The 21,645-nt window shown below is 43.7% G+C and overlaps 1 protein-coding gene and 2 long non-coding RNA genes across 7 annotated transcripts; all 3 read right to left on the bottom strand.

The window, feature by feature from the left end:
* Positions 1 to 1,271: 1,271 nt before the first annotated feature.
* Positions 1,272 to 3,673, bottom strand: LOC309621728. Of its 3 annotated transcripts, none has more exons than XR_014240230.1 (4): positions 3,618 to 3,673; positions 3,384 to 3,536; positions 3,155 to 3,281; positions 1,272 to 1,542 (listed from the first exon to the last, which is right to left on the bottom strand). It is a non-coding gene; the product is annotated as an uncharacterized lncRNA (long non-coding RNA). The 3 variants fall into 3 exon arrangements; XR_014240231.1 differs by lacking the exon at positions 1,272 to 1,542 and adding an exon at positions 2,803 to 3,005; XR_014240232.1 differs by lacking the exon at positions 1,272 to 1,542 and having other exon boundaries at positions 3,061 to 3,281.
* A 1,858-nt stretch (positions 3,674 to 5,531) lies between these two features.
* On the bottom strand, positions 5,532 to 9,225 carry LOC309621746. Of its 3 annotated transcripts, none has more exons than XR_014240248.1 (4): positions 9,168 to 9,225; positions 8,934 to 9,086; positions 8,705 to 8,831; positions 5,532 to 7,092 (listed from the first exon to the last, which is right to left on the bottom strand). It is a non-coding gene; the product is annotated as an uncharacterized lncRNA (long non-coding RNA). The 3 variants fall into 3 exon arrangements; XR_014240249.1 differs by lacking the exon at positions 5,532 to 7,092 and adding an exon at positions 8,353 to 8,555; XR_014240250.1 differs by lacking the exon at positions 5,532 to 7,092 and having other exon boundaries at positions 8,611 to 8,831.
* Positions 9,226 to 11,909: 2,684 nt separating this feature from the next.
* Positions 11,910 to 21,574, bottom strand: LOC309621735 (leucine-rich repeat-containing protein 37A3-like). Its single transcript, XM_082409080.1, has 4 exons — positions 21,437 to 21,574; positions 15,610 to 17,420; positions 15,081 to 15,185; positions 11,910 to 14,091 (listed from the first exon to the last, which is right to left on the bottom strand). The coding sequence occupies exons 2-4, from the start codon at positions 17,380 to 17,382 to the stop codon at positions 14,005 to 14,007; spliced, it is 1,965 nt and encodes a 654-aa protein (XP_082265206.1). The 5' UTR covers positions 17,383 to 17,420; positions 21,437 to 21,574; the 3' UTR covers positions 11,910 to 14,004.
* Between the last annotated feature and the right edge of the window lie 71 nt (positions 21,575 to 21,645).

The following is a 21,645-nucleotide window of genomic DNA, read 5'->3' as shown; positions in this document are numbered from 1 at the left end:
AAGACCAAAGGAATCAACTGAAATTTTATTGGAAGTAACATGAGTAAGATGGCTACATACAAAATCAAGAGATCAACATATAAGCCTCAATAGCTTTCCCATATAACACAAATAACTCACTAAAAAACAGAAGAAACATCCCGTTTACTATATCAATAAAAATGCATAAAGTACCTAGGAATAAACTTAACCAAAAATTTGTAAGACCTATGTGATGAAAATATTAAAACTTTTCTGAAGGACATTAAGAAGAAGTACTACATGGCATGAGATACCATCCTCCTAGAATGTTGTAAAGAGGTCAATTCTCATCAAATTAACCTACAAATTCAATGCAATCCATTTATATCCAAAATAATTTTTAAATAAAACCTGGCCAGCTGACATTTGGTAGAGAATATGTGTAAGAATAGTTATGAAATGTATGAAAAACAAGGTCAAAGAGTAGGACCTTGCCCTACCAGATATAAAATATGTTATAGAGCAACTGGAATTAAGCAGTGTGATATTGGTACTGGTACAGGACAAGATAACTGGATCACAGAATAGAGTCCAGATGTAGATAGTATATGAGACCAGGGAAGAAAGAATAAACCATTCAGTGAAAGATCTGAAAACAATTAGATCTTCCTGTAGGGGGGGAAAAGTTAGATCCCCTGCCTCAACCACACTAAAAAACAAATACAACAAATTCTAGACAGATTACAAAAGTACTTGAAGAAAATACTAGAGATTATTTTTACGTCATGAGGTGACAAAGGCCTGGCTAACAAAAGCCACCCCACATGAGCCATGAGGAGAGGACGGGCAGATATGGTGGCAGACTGTCAACACACCTCCTACTCTGCACAGCCCTTGCCCCCAACGCAGCCAAAAATAAATAAATTAATTAATTAATTTTAAAAACAATTTGTCAACCTCACACATTTAAAATCTACATAAAAGTAAATATAAGGAAGACTCTTGTGAAGATTTCTTAAATTAAGGGGCAGCATAAAATGACATGGGCTTTAACATCAGTTCAGTTTGGGTTTGGCCTCTAGTTTCCACATTTACTGTCATAAACCTTAAGTAAGTCACTTAACCATCCTGAGTTCGAGTTTCTTCATCTAAAAAAAAGAAAGAAAGAACTGGGGAACTGGGGGATCAGTGGAGCAGTGCATCTGAGAGCATTCTGTACACCACAGTGCTGTACAAACGTTGGCCTTTTATTCCCCGCCCCCCCCTTGGGATCTTAGTTCCCAGACCAGGGATTGAACCCGGGCCCTCAGCAGTGAAAGTCCTAACCACTGGACCGCCAGGGAATTCCCGATGGCCTATTAGTTTTAAATTCAGCACTTCATCCCAGTAGAGCGAGGAATTCCACATTTGGACCCACCTTCACTGGAGATGTCTGAAAAAGCTGCTTCTGGTCGCATGCCTTTTGGGCTCTGTGGGCATCCCTTGCTGAATAAACCTCGATGATGGCATAGAACACAGGACCGGCCACTGCTGTGTTTGGGAAGACTCGGACCGAATACAGAAGGCCAAACTGGGAGAAGACTGTGAACAGAGAATGCTGTAGGGTGGGCCCATGCTAAGTAAGTGCAGGAAATTTCACGCCCAGGAAGCCAAACCGCCCGTTCCTTTCTATTCCCCCAGCCCTTCGCCGCAGGCAACTGTGGTGATCCTGCAACTCCAAACACTTCTCATTTCAGCAACAGGTTTCCCTCTGAAATCCTAAGCTTCGAGAAGCATTAGGAGGCAATGCCGGCTGTTGGGAACTATCTCTCAAAAATCTGTGGGGGCGAGCTGACTACTCAGGTCGGCTCTAGAACTAAGATTCCTCTCAGCAGAGACCACAGGCAGATGAGGTGCTGAAGCAGTACCCCGGGGCGCCCAGTTACTGAGGCGCGAGGTGGCTTCCTCCACCCCTCCCTCTGCCCCGGCTCGGCTCACTTGCAAGGCCTCGGCCGTGGGTCCAGAGCTCAGCTCCCACACCAACAAGGTTTTGTCACCCACGATGGGAACCACAAAAGGTACCAACGCCACCATCCTACCTTTACTGCGCGTGCGCGGCTCGGGGCGCCTGTGCACGCGCGCCTCGGGGCGCCTGTGCACGCGCGCCTCGCACGCGCGCCTGGGCACGCGCGCCTCCGCACGCGCTGTTTATAACGGAAACCTGAGGGGGGGAGCCAGTTTGTTGGGAGTGGGACGAGGGTGGTGCTCGGACCTCTCCCTCACCTCTCCCACTTCGGGCTTGTCTCTGCCTCTAGGTCCCCTTCCACAGGTGGCACTGTCACTATATAATCACGTGGAATCATGCAGCCCTGGGCCTGTGCTGGGGGAGGCAGGAGGTGGGTAGGTTTGGTGCTGGGCTGAGCTGGAGGGAGGCGAGCAGCACACAGCTGACCCGCAGTGGGGGCAGGAGAGGCCAGGGCCTGAGGAGGGCCGTCTTGGGCAATGGCTGCTCTCACACATTCTTCTTTCCCCTGTCTTTCTGGCACCTCCCTGCTAGTTATCCAACGGTTGGGATTTTGTTTTAAAGAAAGAAAACAACACAATGGGAATTTTCCACCAGCTTGAAATGGTGGAGAACCCCCTACCTTGGTACACAGGGTACACAGCTGTACATGAGTTTGAGAAGTTGGGAGAAAAGTCAGGCCTTGGCTCCACAGTGGAGGGAGGCCCAGTGATCCAAATATTCTGGCAACCCCAATGACCGTACGAGAGGGGCCAGAAGTAGATGGTCCTCTATGGGCAGGAGGTCGAGCATGTTGTAAATAACTGGTACTTGATGAACCAGGAGAGAGAGCACCAGAATAAATTGCTATTTGATTTACTCATCTATGCCCCTTGAGGATGGTATGTTTTCCAGTTCCCAGGGACTGATGATACTGGGGAAACAAGGGAGGGAAGCCCCTCTTCATCCTTCTACTCATCCTCCTTTGCCCACGTTTCCTCTTGTGGAAGTACTGGCTACCATGAGGGATTCTAGTTTCAGCTCTGCTTCTTCTTGCAGGCCCCTGTTATTGGTATATAAATATTCAACTATTTACATTTTAATTCCTTACCACCTGGTTAGACTTGGTTATGAGTTTATACACTTTAATATAAGAAAAAGAAGTATTTTACAAGCAATGCTGAGAAGCCGATATTAGAAAATAAAATTTACCGGTGGCTTGAGGCAGAACAGGGCTCACTCTGTGGCTGTCTCGTGTGCGGTCTCACTTTCCTCACCCGCCTCTTCATCAACCCAATATGCAGCCAGAAGCTTCTCTGCTGGGGCTTTGATGACTTCCCTGGGGTAAGAAGAATAATGCCAAGGCTTTTACTTTTGAAAGGAACAATGATAGTTTTCATTATTTCCTCATTTTAGATGAGAATTTTAAATTGTCCCCTACCATTTATGGTACATCCTTATAGAAGTACATCTCATCCTCATCAGAAGACTCCCTGTCGTGTAGCTTTTGTGCCATGTTTTCCTTGCGTGTGGCGTTGAGAGGCCTATACATATCCCTAAGCCAAAGTGGCCGCCTTCTCCCGAAAAAGCCCTCCTGGAACACAGAAAGGGAAATATTAATTCAGCATCTCCCCTGCTTTCTCTCGCCACAGTACTATATCCCCTTCAAATTTACCTGACTCTCACTTTCCCCTGAGCTTCTCTTACGCAGCAGGAATCGAAAAAAGCCCCTTGGAGGAAAACACACACTGTTAGTGTTACATGTCATTTTTCATCTCTCTCACAATGTGTTATCTCTGGTCTTATTAGGACTAAATGGGTACCTCAGTCCATAAGCACAATGAGCAAAATCACCACAGACCCGGGATCTTGAAAATCATTCCATGCATGCTGGCCTTCCAGAAGTTCTCTGTGTCCCTCCAAAATGGCCCCCGCCCCGTGTCTCTGGGGAGACCTTTGCATGTGGCTTAGCATGGAGTATAGGCAGGATTTTCAGCCCCGTTCACCTTTCTTGGCCCTTGGCCAAGTGCCCTCGTGCAGTGAAAACACTGCAGAGCGGCGCTGGGCAGAAACACGTTACTCTCTAGATGCGCTTCACACCAGTCCGCTTCGGACTTAGTCGCACATGCAGCATTTGCTGGGGGTGTGGCTGTGGGGAGAAGGTGCTTTTATTTTCCTGGCTGCTCTATCCTATCCTATAAGTTGAATCACACCAAGTAAACACCTGAACCCAACTAGCAAAGTTATCTATAGCTCTCTGACTTTCATACTGCAGGCTGTCACTGAGGTGTCAGTGAATTGTGAAATCAGTTTCAAGGCCATGACCAGCAGGGAAACACGAAATACTCTTTTTGAATACAAATAGAATAGAAAAAAATCAGAGTGCACAATAAATTTGTTTCAGAAACTACCTATGCCCATATAGTATGTGTATACTGAATTGTGACATAAAACGGAGCTCACAGCCCAAGCACAGTGTGATCAGTAGAGAAGTCCTCAGTGGAAAGGGACCCTCTTCTTTTTGATAATCACTAGCAGTATGACCATGGGGCAAGATATTTTCCCTTTCTCTTTCTCCATTTCCTTATTATAAAAGGAAGAGACAAACTACTGTCTAAAGTTTCTCCCGGTTAAAGTTCTATGAGGTTTGGATAAAGGGAATAGAGAGTAGGGGCCTGAAAAACAGTAGGGTGAGAAGGGAAGTTTTCTTGCCACTTTACAGAAGGGACTCATATGTGCTACCTTTCGTCAGCTTTGAGTGAGGCCAGCCCCTAAATCCCCAACCATGTGGCCCTCCCTACCCCAGAGCCTCCTAGAAGGCCTCTGGCCTGGCCTGATGTCTAGGAACCAGGCACCAGGCCAGCAGGAACAGGTGCAAGCAAAACCTCTCCCCGTCCACCCTCTTTCCTTAAAGGACTAGTGAAAGCAGATGAATCTGTGCCAGTCCTGTTCTAACTCAGCTTGGGCTGGGGAGCTAATTCTGCTGATAAATAAATTAGGGTAAACCATTAGGGTAATTAAACATTCTTCCTGCCTTTGGTGAGGAAATTGAAATAGGTGAGTTCTAAGTTCTCCTCTAGTTGTAAAATTCTGCTTTAAAAGACCAATATTTACCTTCTGCTTCTTTTCTTATCTTCCCCTTTTGCAATTCGATGAGAATAAGTCTGTTTTGAAAGAAAACATGATCATGATTATCCATTACAACTATTTCCAAATCCGTATTCATTCCCTTTTACTTTAAATCTTATCTACCCAGTGAGATGATAACTTTTTTAGGGAAAGGAATTCTACCCTGTTTAATAATCCTTTGCCTCTTCCACAGTACCTAACTTAGGGTCTTGCATGCAGCTGGCGATATATTTTATTGACTGTTTTAGATAACGTTCAACAGATCGTTCCTAATAAAAACTCTTAGAAGTAGGAAAAGAAAATAAAAGTATCTAGCAGAAACCTAAGCCTTGTTTTAGAGTCAACAACAAGAGTAGGATGCCCATCATTACTGCTACTATCGATCAATGTGGAGGAGGTCTTAATCGGTACGAAAAGAAAAACGAAGTCTTGGAAAGGAAGAGACAAACACATTTGCATATGAAATGAGGGACCTAAAAAGACCAAAGGAATCAACTGAAATTTTATTGGAAGTAACATGAGTAAGATGGCTACATACAAAATCAAGAGATCAACATATAAGCCTCAATAGCTTTCCCATATAACACAAATAACTCACTAAAAAACAGAAGAAACATCCCGTTTACTATATCAATAAAAATGCATAAAGTACCTAGGAATAAACTTAACCAAAAATTTGTAAGACCTATGTGATGAAAATATTAAAACTTTTCTGAAGGACATTAAGAAGAAGTACTACATGGCATGAGATACCATCCTCCTAGAATGTTGTAAAGAGGTCAATTCTCATCAAATTAACCTACAAATTCAATGCAATCCATTTATATCCAAAATAATTTTTAAATAAAACCTGGCCAGCTGACATTTGGTAGAGAATATGTGTAAGAATAGTTATGAAATGTATGAAAAACAAGGTCAAAGAGTAGGACCTTGCCCTACCAGATATAAAATATGTTATAGAGCAACTGGAATTAAGCAGTGTGATATTGGTACTGGTACAGGACAAGATAACTGGATCACAGAATAGAGTCCAGATGTAGATAGTATATGAGACCAGGGAAGAAAGAATAAACCATTCAGTGAAAGATTTGAAAACAATTAGATCTTCCTGTAGGGGGGGAAAAGTTAGATCCCCTGCCTCAACCACACTAAAAAACAAATACAACAAATTCTAGACAGATTACAAAAGTACTTGAAGAAAATACTAGAGATTATTTTTACGTCATGAGGTGACAAAGGCCTGGCTAACAAAAGCCACCCCACATGAGCCATGAGGAGAGGACGGGCAGATATGGTGGCAGACTGTCAACACACCTCCTACTCTGCACAGCCCTTGCCCCCAACGCAGCCAAAAATAAATAAATTAATTAATTAATTTTAAAAACAATTTGTCAACCTCACACATTTAAAATCTACATAAAAGTAAATATAAGGAAGACTCTTGTGAAGATTTCTTAAATTAAGGGGCAGCATAAAATGACATGGGCTTTAACATCAGTTCAGTTTGGGTTTGGCCTCTAGTTTCCACATTTACTGTCATAAACCTTAAGTAAGTCACTTAACCATCCTGAGTTCGAGTTTCTTCATCTAAAAAAAAGAAAGAAAGAACTGGGGAACTGGGGGATCAGTGGAGCAGTGCATCTGAGAGCATTCTGTACACCACAGTGCTGTACAAACGTTGGCCTTTTATTCCCCGCCCCCCCCCTTGGGATCTTAGTTCCCAGACCAGGGATTGAACCCGGGCCCTCAGCAGTGAAAGTCCTAACCACTGGACCGCCAGGGAATTCCCGATGGCCTATTAGTTTTAAATTCAGCACTTCATCCCAGTAGAGCGAGGAATTCCACATTTGGACCCACCTTCACTGGAGATGTCTGAAAAAGCTGCTTCTGGTCGCATGCCTTTTGGGCTCTGTGGGCATCCCTTGCTGAATAAACCTCGATGATGGCATAGAACACAGGACCGGCCACTGCTGTGTTTGGGAAGACTCGGACCGAATACAGAAGGCCAAACTGGGAGAAGACTGTGAACAGAGAATGCTGTAGGGTGGGCCCATGCTAAGTAAGTGCAGGAAATTTCACGCCCAGGAAGCCAAACCGCCCGTTCCTTTCTATTCCCCCAGCCCTTCGCCGCAGGCAACTGTGGTGATCCTGCAACTCCAAACACTTCTCATTTCAGCAACAGGTTTCCCTCTGAAATCCTAAGCTTCGAGAAGCATTAGGAGGCAATGCCGGCTGTTGGGAACTATCTCTCAAAAATCTGTGGGGGCGAGCTGACTACTCAGGTCGGCTCTAGAACTAAGATTCCTCTCAGCAGAGACCACAGGCAGATGAGGTGCTGAAGCAGTACCCCGGGGCGCCCAGTTACTGAGGCGCGAGGTGGCTTCCTCCACCCCTCCCTCTGCCCCGGCTCGGCTCACTTGCAAGGCCTCGGCCGTGGGTCCAGAGCTCAGCTCCCACACCAACAAGGTTTTGTCACCCACGATGGGAACCACAAAAGGTACCAACGCCACCATCCTACCTTTACTGCGCGTGCGCGGCTCGGGGCGCCTGTGCACGCGCGCCTCGGGGCGCCTGTGCACGCGCGCCTCGCACGCGCGCCTGGGCACGCGCGCCTCCGCACGCGCTGTTTATAACGGAAACCTGAGGGGGGGAGCCAGTTTGTTGGGAGTGGGACGAGGGTGGTGCTCGGACCTCTCCCTCACCTCTCCCACTTCGGGCTTGTCTCTGCCTCTAGGTCCCCTTCCACAGGTGGCACTGTCACTATATAATCACGTGGAATCATGCAGCCCTGGGCCTGTGCTGGGGGAGGCAGGAGGTGGGTAGGTTTGGTGCTGGGCTGAGCTGGAGGGAGGCGAGCAGCACACAGCTGACCCGCAGTGGGGGCAGGAGAGGCCAGGGCCTGAGGAGGGCCGTCTTGGGCAATGGCTGCTCTCACACATTCTTCTTTCCCCTGTCTTTCTGGCACCTCCCTGCTAGTTATCCAACGGTTGGGATTTTCTTTTAAAGAAAAAAAACAACCCAATGGGAATTTTCCACCAGCTTGAAATGGTGGAGAACCCCCTACCTTGGTACACAGGGTACACAGCTGTACATGAGTTTGAGAAGTTGGGAGAAAAGTCAGGCCTTGGCTCCACAGTGGAGGGAGGCCCAGTGATCCAAATATTCTGGCAACCCCAATGACCGTACGAGAGGGGCCAGAAGTAGATGGTCCTCTATGGGCAGGAGGTCGAGCATGTTGTAAATAACTGGTACTTGATGAACCAGGAGAGAGAGCACCAGAATAAATTGCTATTTGATTTACTCATCTATGCCCCTTGAGGATGGTATGTTTTCCAGTTCCCAGGGACTGATGATACTGGGGAAACAAGGGAGGGAAGCCCCTCTTCATCCTTCTACTCATCCTCCTTTGCCCACGTTTCCTCTTGTGGAAGTACTGGCTACCATGAGGGATTCTAGTTTCAGCTCTGCTTCTTCTTGCAGGCCCCTGTTATTGGTATATAAATATTCAACTATTTACATTTTAATTCCTTACCACCTGGTTAGACTTGGTTATGAGTTTATACACTTTAATATAAGAAAAAGAAGTATTTTACAAGCAATGCTGAGAAGCCGATATTAGAAAATAAAATTTACCGGTGGCTTGAGGCAGAACAGGGCTCACTCTGTGGCTGTCTCGTGTGCGGTCTCACTTTCCTCACCCGCCTCTTCATCAACCCAATATGCAGCCAGAAGCTTCTCTGCTGGGGCTTTGATGACTTCCCTGGGGTAAGAAGAATAATGCCAAGGCTTTTACTTTTGAAAGGAACAATGATAGTTTTCATTATTTCCTCATTTTAGATGAGAATTTTAAATTGTCCCCTACCATTTATGGTACATCCTTATAGAAGTACAGCTCATCCTCATCAGAAGACTCCCTGTCGTGTAGCTTTTGTGCCATGTTTTCCTTGCGTGTGGCGTTGAGAGGCCTATACATATCCCTAAGCCAAAGTGGCCGCCTTCTCCCGAAAAAGCCCTCCTGGAACACAGAAAGGGAAATATTAATTCAGCATCTCCCCTGCTTTCTCTCGCCACAGTACTATATCCCCTTCAAATTTACCTGACTCTCACTTTCCCCTGAGCTTCTCTTACGCAGCAGGAATCGAAAAAAGCCCCTTGGAGGAAAACACACACTGTTAGTGTTACATGTCATTTTTCATCTCTCTCACAATGTGTTATCTCTGGTCTTATTAGGACTAAATGGGTATCTCAGTCCATAAGCACAATGAGCAAAATCACCACAGACCCGGGATCTTGAAAATCATTCCATGCATGCTGGCCTTCCAGAAGTTCTCTGTGTCCCTCCAAAATGGCCCCCGCCCCGTGTCTCTGGGGAGACCTTTGCATGTGGCTTAGCATGGAGTATAGGCAGGATTTTTAGCCCCGTTCACCTTTCTTGGCCCTTGGCCAAGTGCCCTCGTGCAGTGAAAACACTGCAGAGCGGCGCTGGGCAGAAACACGTTACTCTCTAGATGCGCTTCACACCAGTCCGCTTCGGACTTAGTCGCACATGCAGCATTTGCTGGGGGTGTGGCTGTGGGGAGAAGGTGCTTTTATTTTCCTGGCTGCTCTATCCTATCCTATAAGTTGAATCACACCAAGTAAACACCTGAACCCAACTAGCAAAGTTATCTATAGCTCTCTGACTTTCATACTGCAGGCTGTCACTGAGGTGTCAGTGAATTGTGAAATCAGTTTCAAGGCCATGACCAGCAGGGAAACACGAAATACTCTTTTTGAATACAAATAGAATAGAAAAAAATCAGAGTGCACAATAAGTTTGTTTCAGAAACTACTTATGCCCATATAGTATGTGTATACTGAATTGTGACATAAAACGGAGCTCACAGCCCAAGCACAGTGTGATCAGTAGAGAAGTCCTCAGTGGAAAGGGACCCTCTTCTTTTTGATAATCACTAGCAGTATGACCATGGGGCAAGATATTTTCCCTTTCTCTTTCTCCATTTCCTTATTATAAAAGGAAGAGACAAACTACTGTCTAAAGTTTCTCCCGGTTAAAGTTCTATGAGGTTTGGATAAAGGGAATAGAGAGTAGGGGCCTGAAAAACAGTAGGGTGAGAAGGGAAGTTTTCTTGCCACTTTACAGAAGGGACTCATATGTGCTACCTTTCGTCAGCTTTGAGTGAGGCCAGCCCCTAAATCCCCAACCATGTGGCCCTCCCTACCCCAGAGCCTCCTAGAAGGCCTCTGGCCTGGCCTGATGTCTAGGAACCAGGCACCAGGCCAGCAGGAACAGGTGCAAGCAAAACCTCTCCCCGTCCACCCTCTTTCCTTAAAGGACTAGTGAAAGCAGATGAATCTGTGCCAGTCCTGTTCTAACTCAGCTTGGGCTGGGGAGCTAATTCTGCTGATAAATAAATTAGGGTAAACCATTAGGGTAATTAAACATTCTTCCTGCCTTTGGTGAGGAAATTGAAATAGGTGAGTTCTAAGTTCTCCTCTAGTTGTAAAATTCTGCTTTAAAAGACCAATATTTACCTTCTGCTTCTTTTCTTATCTTCCCCTTTTGCAATTCGATGAGAATAAGTCTGTTTTGAAAGAAAACATGATCATGATTATCCATTACAACTATTTCCAAATCCGTATTCATTCCCTTTTACTTTAAATCTTATCTACCCAGTGAGATGATAACTTTTTTAGGGAAAGGAATTCTACCCTGTTTAATAATCCTTTGCCTCTTCCACAGTACCTAACTTAGGGTCTTGCATGCAGCTGGCGATATATTTTATTGACTGTTTTAGATAACGTTCAACAGATCGTTCCTAATAAAAACTCTTAGAAGTAGGAAAAGAAAATAAAAGTATCTAGCAGAAACCTAAGCCTTGTTTTAGAGTCAACAACAAGAGTAGGATGCCCATCATTACTGCTACTATCGATCAATGTGGAGGAGGTCTTAATCAGTACGAAAAGAAAAACGAAGTCTTGGAAAGGAAGAGACAAACACATTTGCATATGAAATGAGGGACCTAAAAAGACCAAAAGAATCAACCGAAATTTTATTCGAAGTAACATGAGTAAGATGGCTACATACAAAATCAAGAGATCAACATATAAGCCTCAATAGCTTTCCCATATAACACAAATAACTCACTAAAAAACAGAAGAAACATCCCGTTCACTATATCAATAAAAATGGATAAAGTACCGAGGAATAAACTTAACCAAAAATTTGTAAGACCTATGTGATGAAAATATTAAAACTTTTCTGAAGGACATTAAGAAGAAGTACTTCATGGCATGAGATACCATCCTCCTAGAATGTTGTAAAGAGGTCAATTCTCATCTAATTAACCTACAAATTCAATGCAATCCATTTATATCCAAAATAATTTTTAAATAAAACCTGGCCAGCTGACATTTGGTAGAGAATATGTGTAAGAATAGTTATGAAATGTATGAAAAACAAGGTCAAAGAGTAGGACCTTGCCCTACCAGATATAAAATATGTTATAGAGCAACTGGAATTAAGCAGTGTGATATTGGTACTGGTACAGGACAAGATAACTGGATCACAGAATAGAGTCCAGATGTAGATAGTATATGAGACCAGGGAAGAAAGAATAAACCATTCAGTGAAAGATTTGAAAACAATTAGATCTTCCTGTAGGGGGGGAAAAGTTAGATCCCCTGCCTCAACCACACTAAAAAACAAATACAACAAATTCTAGACAGATTACAAAAGTACTTGAAGAAGATATTAGAGATTACTTTTACGTCATGAGGTGACAAAGGCCTGGCTAACAAAAGCCACCCCACATGAGCCATGAGGAGAGGACAGGCAGATATGGTGGCAGACTGTCAACACACCTCCTACTCTGCACAGCCCTTGCCCCCTTTTCCCCTGGACTGTTTGTCTTCTTCTTGTTGACTTATAAAACTCTTGGGAGTTCCCTGGGGGTCCAGTGGTTAGGGCTTGGCGCTTTCACTGCTGTGGCCCGAGGTTCAATCCCTGGTCAGGGAACTAAGATCCCGCAAGCTGCACAGCATGGCCAAACCCCGCCACCCCCAAACAAACAAACAAACAAAAAACTCTTTATAGTAAAGAAATACTGGTTTTCATTGAATTTCAGTGTTTCGAATCTTTCCAGTGTTTTTGTCTCTAAGGAGACAAGACAAAAGAGTGGAGTAGGGAGCACAAGCTTTGCAGTCGGGTGAAACTGGCTTCTGCTTTTGGTTTGGCCACTGGGGCCTTACATTGATCTCCTTCATCTATGAAGGAGGGATAGTAATATCATCCTCACAGAACTGTGGGCATTAAATCAGACAATATATGGAAAACTCTTCATCTTACGCTTGGCATGAATCAGTGCTAAGCTGGTGTCACAGACAAGATGGTGGACTATATCAAAGGCTCTGCTTGTGGCATCAGGCTCTGAAGATTATAAAAGATTATAAAAATACTGCTTTTATTTCCTTCTAATACCTTTATGTGGTCTTTTTTCACATTTATGGAAATATGTTTATTTAAGATGAAAAATGGGGATCTGCTATTCTTTACCCCCCAAATAGTTAGGCAGCTAGTCTATCACCATTTATTCATTTTCCCCCACTGATTGGAATATTAAAACATGACATTTCAGAAGTCTTAAGAACACATGGGTCTATTGCTGGACTCGATGCTACTTCAAATAAATATTCGGTTGCATGATTCCTCACTGTGGAATTGACATAACGCCTCATCTCTCTTCCGTTGAACACCATTAGTGTCTACCATAGGAAGAACACTGCATGGCCCCTGTCCTCGAAGAGCTTATCATATAAGTGGGGAGAGGAAATAACGGTTAGGACTCCTCGCTTTCGCTGCCTAGGGTACAAGTTCAATCCCTACTTGGGGAATTAAGATCCCGCAGGTCAAAACAAAACAAAACAAAACAAAACAAAACAACACAAATGCAAGGTTAAACTCTAGAGAAGTTAGAAACAATAAAAAGGGGACTTTACAGAAATTCTAAAAAAGCAAAAGGCCACATGCCACCTGGAGATGTAGAGGGGACAGTCTGGGCAATGGCCAATGACTAGCAAGCTGACCCCATGCTAGTCCCCAGCCTCCTAGGCTCAGAAATCATACTCTTCCTCACCAAGAGACAACTCGCATCTTCCTGTTGTGGCAGTCTCACTTTATCAATAGCACAGGATTGATCAAAAATCAGAATGCCAAATTATTACTTGACAATGAGAAATACATCTGTTCTACACACAGGGCATCCGTGTCTACACAATCAGAGAATTACCTTCTGTGGAGACAGGCCTCCGTGGCACACTAAAGCACAATCACACAATCGAAGGCTACTTGGTGACAACAGAATTAGAAAAGGAATCAGCCGAATCCAGAATTTAATGGGAAGGCCTGAGGCAGCTGGATCCATCCATCTCCTCAACAGGCACAGCCTGGCTAGTGGGCCTGACTCTTCAGTTCTGCTGCCTAAGGTGCCATCTCTACTCTCGGGCAATGTGAGGATGGGCGCTGCCCATGTTGGTCTCTCCTCACCTTTTCTATGCTTTCACTACTGACCAACCCTCCTGCAGATAGACACATTTCTCTTTAGAAGTTAGTACATCATGTCAGGTTTTATTCAAGTCTGATAGGCCAGGAAGCCACTGGTCCTTACACATCTCTGCTCAGCTCCATGATGTGCTAACCTTGCTGTTTCTCTCTTGGGGGGCTGCCTTTTAAAAAACTGCTTCCCACTTTTGTGAGCTCTGAGGGGAGGGGACTGCTTTGCTATGGCCCCTAAGAAATGGTGACAAACCTCACAGGACTAGGATCAGGAGGGCTGGAGTATGCAGGGAAGGCTTTATGAAGAAAGATACCTGAACTTGAGCTGGCTTTTGAGAGGTTCATAGGACTTCCACAGGCAAAGCAACATCAGGGAATCTTAGATGGGCAAAGGCACAGACAACAGCAGGCACGGACGTGGTGTAACCAGCGTATAGGGAGGAGCTGCTCTGGCTGCAATGGAGGGCTGCCATAGCAAGAGAAAAGGTAAATAAAGCAGGTGGGACTGGTAGGGTAGAATCAAGATTGCCAGCTTATTAAAATCACTCTTTTAATGTTAGCCACTGCCTGTTGGGAAAAGTAATAAACCGTTATGTAACTGAACAGAAGATAAACAGGCTAGCTCCAGGAATAGGCTACTATAAATATGACATGCTTTAGGGTAGCCTGCTGCAGGATTTTACTTGCAGTGTTTTAATGGAACCTACCTACACAATTCCTAATACACTGGAGAAGGAAGCTCCTAAGTAAGTCTAAGGATTTGACGAGATCACACTTTGATCTTTTAGGCATGTCCTTTTAGCCCTCCCAGGGTGACTGATAGCTCCATGAGTATGGAGATCGTATGTCTCTCATCACTTCAGCCAACAAGGAAAGAAATAAACAGTAGAATGAGAGTGACTGGCGAGTACATCAAAGCAGCATAGTTTTTGAGTTGAAGAAATTTTACTATCATGTCAACTCTGGCCTTCTTATAAACTTAACTTGTCAAAATAGTCCAATGGCTTCTTATCATGGATCCAATTCCATAGAGATCTCCTGGGAGTGGAGTTCCTTTCAAAATCCTGTGGGGACTTCCCTGGTGGCGCAGTGGTGAAGAATCCGCCTGCCAGTGCAGGGGAAACGGGTTCGATCCCTGGTCTGGGAAGGTCCCACATGCTGCGGAGCAACTAAGTCCGTGCACCACAACTCCTGAGCCCGCGTGCCTAGAGCCCGTACTCCACAACAAGAGAAGCCACCGCAATGAGAAGCCCGCGCACCGCAATGAAGACATAATGTAGCCAAAAGAAAAAAAAAAAAAAAGAAAAAAAACTCCTGGGAATATACTTTTCAGTAAAAGAACAAAGTGTATCTCAGTCCTCATGACTAAAGAGAAGAATCAAGTAGTAGTAGGTGGAAAGGTGGCTTTGATTCTCAGTTTGTGGGTTCTGAATCTGAATGAATTATTGTCCTTACCTCAATGAGACAGAGAAGTGTAACCAAAATCGTCACTACTACAGTTACAGATATTGCCAAGATGAGTTTGTTGTTATAGCCATATCCTGGAACTTCTTTTGTGAGCTAAAAAAATAAATAACAATTTTTTACAAACAAGGAGATAGAAGGGATGAACGCTAACTATTCTTAAACCTATTCTAAACAATAGCTAACTATTCTTAAACTACTATAAAACCCAATCCTTTCAGGCGAGTAGCTTCTATAAGAACAAGCCAAATTTAATGTTATTAATCTTATCATTAGCATTTTCTTCGACAACTTATTTATCTACAATTTATTTATCTTGCGTTATGTCCTTTTCTCGTCTACCCTAGGAATAGTGGCACACTCTCTCAGTGAGCAAAGTGGGAGATCACTGTCTTAGCCAGTGTCATGGCTGAAGATAAGATACAGACTAGGAGCCCGTGGTATTCCTGCTTGGGCACGTCCATGGCATGTCCTAAACTGAGTAAAAGTCCAGGTCCCATGTTTCAGGGGTTCTCCTCACCTCACTTGACTCCTGCTCTTTCTGCTCACTCTGGCCTTCTGTGCTCTCACTGATATAGTTGTCACTTTTCCACTGGCCCGTATCCCATTCCGCTTTGGACACCTTTACTTCCTGCTGCTTGCTGAGAAGCTTCATCAGGAGGCCTGTTCTAGAGATGAGGTTGGCACAGGCCAGCTGCACGTGGGTGTCCGAGCAGTCTATTATCAAAGTCTGGATAACATGAGAAATGAGCCTTCGCACGTCATTGTTGGGGATGAGGGACCGTAGCTGCTGGTTTAGCTGAGTTTCAACTTGATCACCCGGGGATGTGAGCCCTGGGAAAGTGAAGCCTGTGGGCTTAGAGGATAATTCAGTGCCCGTGTTGTGGTGCTCCCACTGTGTTTCGTTGGTGTGTTGAACAGGTGGCATACTGTTGTCTGCAGCAACAGCAGAATGTGCAGTGGAGACATCCTTATGGGTAGTGTTTTCAGGGCCGGTTCCTCCGGGAAGAGTAGAGTTTCCTGAAGAAATAACTTCTTCAGAAACATTTTGTGCAGTATTGTTTTCTGAAGTAGTGTTTTCTGTAGAAGGGTCTGAAAGAGAAAATAATTCTGGAAAAGGATTTTCCTGAGAAGTCACTTCTCTTGAAGGTGAAACAGCTTCTCGCGCAGGGGAATTTATGAGACTCCTCACTACAGAGAACGGAGGGCTTGCAAGCATCATTCTATTGAGTGAACTTTTCTTTCTGAACTTTCGACTCCTTTTGCCTTTGGGTTTTCTCTGGACCCGATGAGTCCTAATTTTATGGAAGATGTATTTCTTCCCGGAATGTGAGATTAGTTCAAAATCCTTAATATTTCTAACTCTAGCCTTTGCATCCTCTAAAACAACTATAGTGTTGGATAAGTCTTTTGATTTGCTTTTAACCTCAGATGGGGATTTTGGAGGGATGGAGGCAGAAGGCCTGACCTTGAAGTACTGTTTCAGGGTAGAGGAGCCTGCTGCCTTGTGTTCTTTTATGAATGAAGACTCCGCATTGGAGGACTTTCCCACCAGCTTCCTGGGCCTCTGCACCATGAGAAGCTGTTTCAGCTTTCCTGGGGATGGCCTCCTGAGCCTTCTTTCTTCGGCAGTGCTCGCCACAGATGGCTGGGCATTCTGTTTCCTCCTGACGCTCTCATCTCCCACTGCTTGGAGGTGCATTTTCTGTAGGCCCCTTGGGCCCTTGAGGACCCTGTTCACTCTCAGCAGCTTTTCCTCGGTACTCTCAGTCTTTGCTGGGCTGTCTTTCTGTGGTTGGGGAGTTTCCAATTTCTTTAGAAAGAGGTAGCGTTTAAACATGGCACTTAAAAGGTTGGAACGTGTACGCGTGGCAGGTTTTTCTTCCTTTTTAACCTCATCAAATTTTTCTTGCGTTTCTGCATCTAACACATTTTCCAGAAAATGGAGTTTCCTCAATTTATTTTTATTAGCTGAATTCTTGTGTACAGGCTTAACAGAAGGGCTCCTTGTATTGTTTTTCAAAAGGCCCAGGAGCATATCTCCATCTTGTGTATTTGAAAAAAGAAGTTGAAGGAATGGTAATAATGTTGATTCCACATCTCCTAGATTTCCCTCTGAGATGTAAGGCAGTATGTAACTTCGTGCACTGATAATATCACTTTTATTATTAAAGTCCAGCTGCTCATTCATGAAGCCTGACAAGCTGACAGCACTTTTATCTGAGGATGCCCTCTCTGACTCAATAATCAGCTCGGTGCTGTTGTTCTTCTTCCGGGCTTGTAACACCTTCATCAACGATCCTTCTGCATTCCCAAGAGATGTTTCTTCGTCTGTCAAAAAAGAAGAGACTGTTTTTGATCATTGAAGACTGATGGGACAGATTTTTGTCAGTCCACAGCCAAATGAATTAGGAATCAGTCAACGTTTGAGTGCCACTTAGGAGAAAAAGAAGCCCACACTTAAGCCTATGACTGGCAACAACAAAATGTGAAAAAGATATCTCTTGAAAAAGTGGCTATCTACTCAGAAAATTCTGTAGTGTGAAATATAGTAACTATATTCAGGGTTACTCCACTGGTTCCCAGGGGCCAGTACTCAAGAAAAGCCAAGGCTGGAAGACAAATACTCCGCTACTCAGCTGGGCTCTCCGCAGATCTACTGTGACTCCTCACATTCACATACCCATCCTGTCCTGCCTCAGAGGCAGAGGAGTGTGAGGCTTCCTCTCTCCACCTCTTCAGTGTGCTTGCGTTCTTGCTAGTGTCACAGATGACCATGACAACAACCGCCGCTAACAGGTCGTCATCTGGACATGTCCTTCTCCACCCACCCACCGAATCCTTTGCTCAGTCCCTGCTTCCATATATCCCAGCCCCCGTAACAGAAGGCTCTATACAGAAAAAAACACTATATCCACCTTGGCTCTTTGCTAAAATTTGGGCAGTGATCTGGGCTATAAGTTAAGAGATTTGCCAGACTGTATGCCAATGTGGAACGTTCAACAAATCAGTGGAATAATACTTGAGGTCGTAAAATGCAGAAGGGAAAAAGCAACTTCTGTCAGATGGCTACTTTGCTTTCATTTCATTTTCCTTCTAATATTTCCAGCTTTACTTGGGGAACCATCCAAAGCTTCTGACTGTGTGAAGGTAATGTGTACCATTGTGTAGCTGGGCTTCTCTTCCAAAAGGATTAAAAGTATTTTTGGTGAGGGTCAAGGAGGAGGGAAGGGTCATGAGAAAGGAGGAGCATGGGCTTGCAGAGAGCCCCAAACTGGGGACAGGAGATCAAGGCACTAGGGTCATAGCACTTACACCTCTGATCTTGTTTTTCCTCACTTGTAAAAGGAGATTAAAAATGCCTTTACTGCCCACTTCTGGGGGAGAAGGGAGTAATATAATTAGTAAAAAAAATTGTTTGGGGGAGTTCCCTGGTGGTCTAGTGGTTAGGACCCGGCACTTTCCCTGCTGTGGCCCGGCTTCAATCCCTGCTTGGGGAACTAAGATCCCACAAGCTGTGTGGCACGGCCAAAAAAAAAAATAAAATTGTGTTGAAAAATCAGCAATATTGTCTTTATACAAGTAGCAAAGTGTTATTATTTATGAGGTGCTCTCGATCACTGAAAGAGACCTGTATTCAAGCTACCTGGGCATGATAGCACATTTTGGAAGTCATCAAGTTAGTGCCAATAAATCTAATATATAGAAAAATAGTTGAAAGCCCCTGAGTGTTTTGTGGATAGAAAAGCTTGAGATTCAGAGCAAGTTCAGAGCTGGACAGTCTAAGAATAAACTAGCTCTCCCAGCCATTAGAAGGGCTAGGTAGCAGCTTCTGGTTATGGAACCAGAAACTCTCAGGCTCCAAATAGGACATAAAACAGCATCTCTTGTACTCTGTATAAAATTGCAGAAACAAACAAAATAAACAAAAATATATTTATATCTGTCCTATAAGACCTGAAGTGCTGAAGTATGAAGAATACATCACCTATATAGTATTCTTTCCCAAAATGTTTACTTTGAATCTAATGAGGAAACAGACAAATCCAGATTGTGGGGCAACTTACAAGACAACTGGCTCAGACTCTTCAAAAATGCCAATGTCATAAAAGACCAAAAAAAAAAAAAGGAGGGAAATATTCTAGATTAAAGGAAACAAAGACACGACATGCAATGCCTAATCTTTAATTGGACCCTGTATCAAAACAAAACAGACTTAAAGAATGTTATTGGCTTCTGGCCAAGATGAAGTAACAAGGTCCAATTTAACCTCCCACCTGAAACAATGAAAATATCAGAACATATGAAACAACAGTTTTCAAGAAACTGGACCTCACACAATAAAGTTCATTGATCCCCAGGAGATGGGAAATAAATGAAGTGATCCCTATAATTGCCCTAACTTACTTCTCTGAGAGAGTTTTCAGGCCATGGTACAGGGAAGAGAAGTCCAGGCAGAGACTGGTGGACTCCCTGACTGAGGAAACGGAGCTAAGAGTCTGGGAAAACCAAGGTAACTAGAGTTCACAAAGCAGAGTATCAGAGAGAAAAGAAGTGCACAGACAAAGAACTCTGGAGATATGCAGAGGGATCTCTTGAGAATTCAACAAAGTATTGGTCAGTACATTTGTGTGAGGAATTCCTTGATGCCAGGAAAAGAACCACATGAAAGGATTAATAATAAGAATAACTGGATATCACACAGGGTTGTAGGAATAGTACCTGTTCCTACAAGTCAGACTGGAAAACCTCATGATACTCAGAAAGGACTTGTCTCAGTAGGTGCAAATAACGAGCTCCAGACTAAAGGCTACTTGGACTCCTACCCAAGGAATCTTAAAAGCTAGACCTAAAAGAATAAAATTGTTCTGAGTAACTTAATTTCACCCAAAACAAAGCCCAAGCATTTTACAGGAATATAAATATATATAGCACACAATAAACTAAAACTCACAATATCTGGGATCATATGAAAAATTGCCAAGCATGCAAAGAAGTAGGAAAATGTGACCCATACTGAGGAGAAAAGGCAATCAATCAAAACTAACCCATCATCTATACAGATGTTAGAATTGGCAGAAAAGAACATTTAAAAAGTTATTATACATGAAGAAAAGTTATTATAACTGTATTTCATATGTTAAAAAACCCAGACTAAACCCTGAAAATGTTAAGTACAGGCATGGAAAATGTAAAACAGACCCAAATTGAGCTTCTAGAGATTAAAAACAATGTCTAAATGAAAAAGACATTGAACGAGGTTAATGGCAGATTAGACACTGCAGAAGAAAGGGTCAGTGAACATTAAGGCATAGTAATAGAAACGATCCAAAATGAAACAAAAAGAGTAACAAAACAAAACAACAACGAAAATGAATAGAGCATCAGTGAGTCGTGCAACAACTTCAAGTGGCCTAATACATGTGTACCTAGAGTCCATGAAGGAGAGGAGAAAAATAAAAATTTGAAGAAATAATAGCCAAAATTTTCCCAAAATGGTAAACACTATAAACTCACAAAGTCAAGAAGATCAATGAACTTTAAGCATAAGAAACATGGACAAAACTACACCAAGGCACAAAAAATAGTCAAATTGCTCAAAACCAGCAATAAAGAGAAAAATTTAAAAGCAGCCAGAGGAAAAAACTATACACTACATACAGAGGAACAAAGATAACAATGACAGCAGAATTCTTGTTGGAAACAATGTAAACGAGAACTCAGTGGAATAACACCTTTAAAGTAGTGAATTGAATTCTATCAAGCTAGAATTCTATACCCAGATCTGTCAAAACAAAAGCAAAATAAAGACTATCTCAGACATACAAAAGCTGAAAGAATTCATTACTAGCAGACTTTCACTATAAGAAATGTTAAAAGAAGTATTTTTAAGCAGAAGCAAAATGACACCAGATTGGAATATGGATCTACACAAAAGATTAAGAATACTGGAATTGGGACTTCCCTGGTGGTTCAGTGGTTAAGAATCTGCCTGCCAATGCAGGGGACACAGGTTCGATCCCTGGTCCAGGAAGATCCCACATGCCGCGGAGCAACTAAGCCCGTACGCCACAGCTACTGAGCCTGCACTCTAGAGCCTGTGTGCCCCAACTACTGAAGCCCACGCACCTAGCGCCTGTGCTCTGCAACGAGAGAAGCCATCCAATGAGAAGCCGGTGCAGCGCAACAAAGAGTAGCACCTGCTCGCCACAACTAGAGAAAGCCCACGCGAAGCAACAAAGACCCAACGCAGCAAAAAATTGAGCTCTTAATACCTAGAGGTGGAACTAGTATTACAAATGATTGGTTACCTTAAGCCTGATGTAGACCTACGTGTTTACTCTTACTTTTTTGTCAAGAAGGCAGAACCAAGGCCTGATTCTGATTCCAATCCAGCACTGGAACTTCCTCTGGGAGCTTTTGATGTTGGGTTTGCTTGTTATTCCGATCCTGCTGTGGAACAGCAAACTGATCTGGCCCTGTAGGCAGCTCTCCAACCAAATCCGTGTCCGGGTATGGAACCTCAGTCTCAGTCAACTCCTGATGAGGCGATGCC

This window comes from Balaenoptera borealis, assembly GCF_965194805.1.
Source record: "Balaenoptera borealis genome assembly, contig: HAP1_SCAFFOLD_943, whole genome shotgun sequence".
NCBI lineage: Eukaryota > Metazoa > Chordata > Mammalia > Artiodactyla > Balaenopteridae > Balaenoptera > Balaenoptera borealis.
This window is presented reverse-complemented; position numbering and strand designations above follow the sequence as displayed.

Bases quoted from the DNA above. Each gene is read 5' to 3' on its own strand.
- LOC309621735 (XM_082409080.1), bottom strand. From the start codon at position 17,382: ATGAAGGTGTTACAAGCCCGGAAGAAGAACAACAGCACCGAGCTGATT. The intron at 15,186-15,609 runs GTGAGGAGAACC...TTATTTTTTTAG, and splicing joins AAGAGCAGGAGTCAAGTGAG to CTCACAAAAGAAGTTCCAGG. The intron at 14,092-15,080 runs GTAAGGACAATA...TTGCTATGGCAG, and splicing joins CACTTCTCTGTCTCATTGAG to CCCTCCATTGCAGCCAGAGC.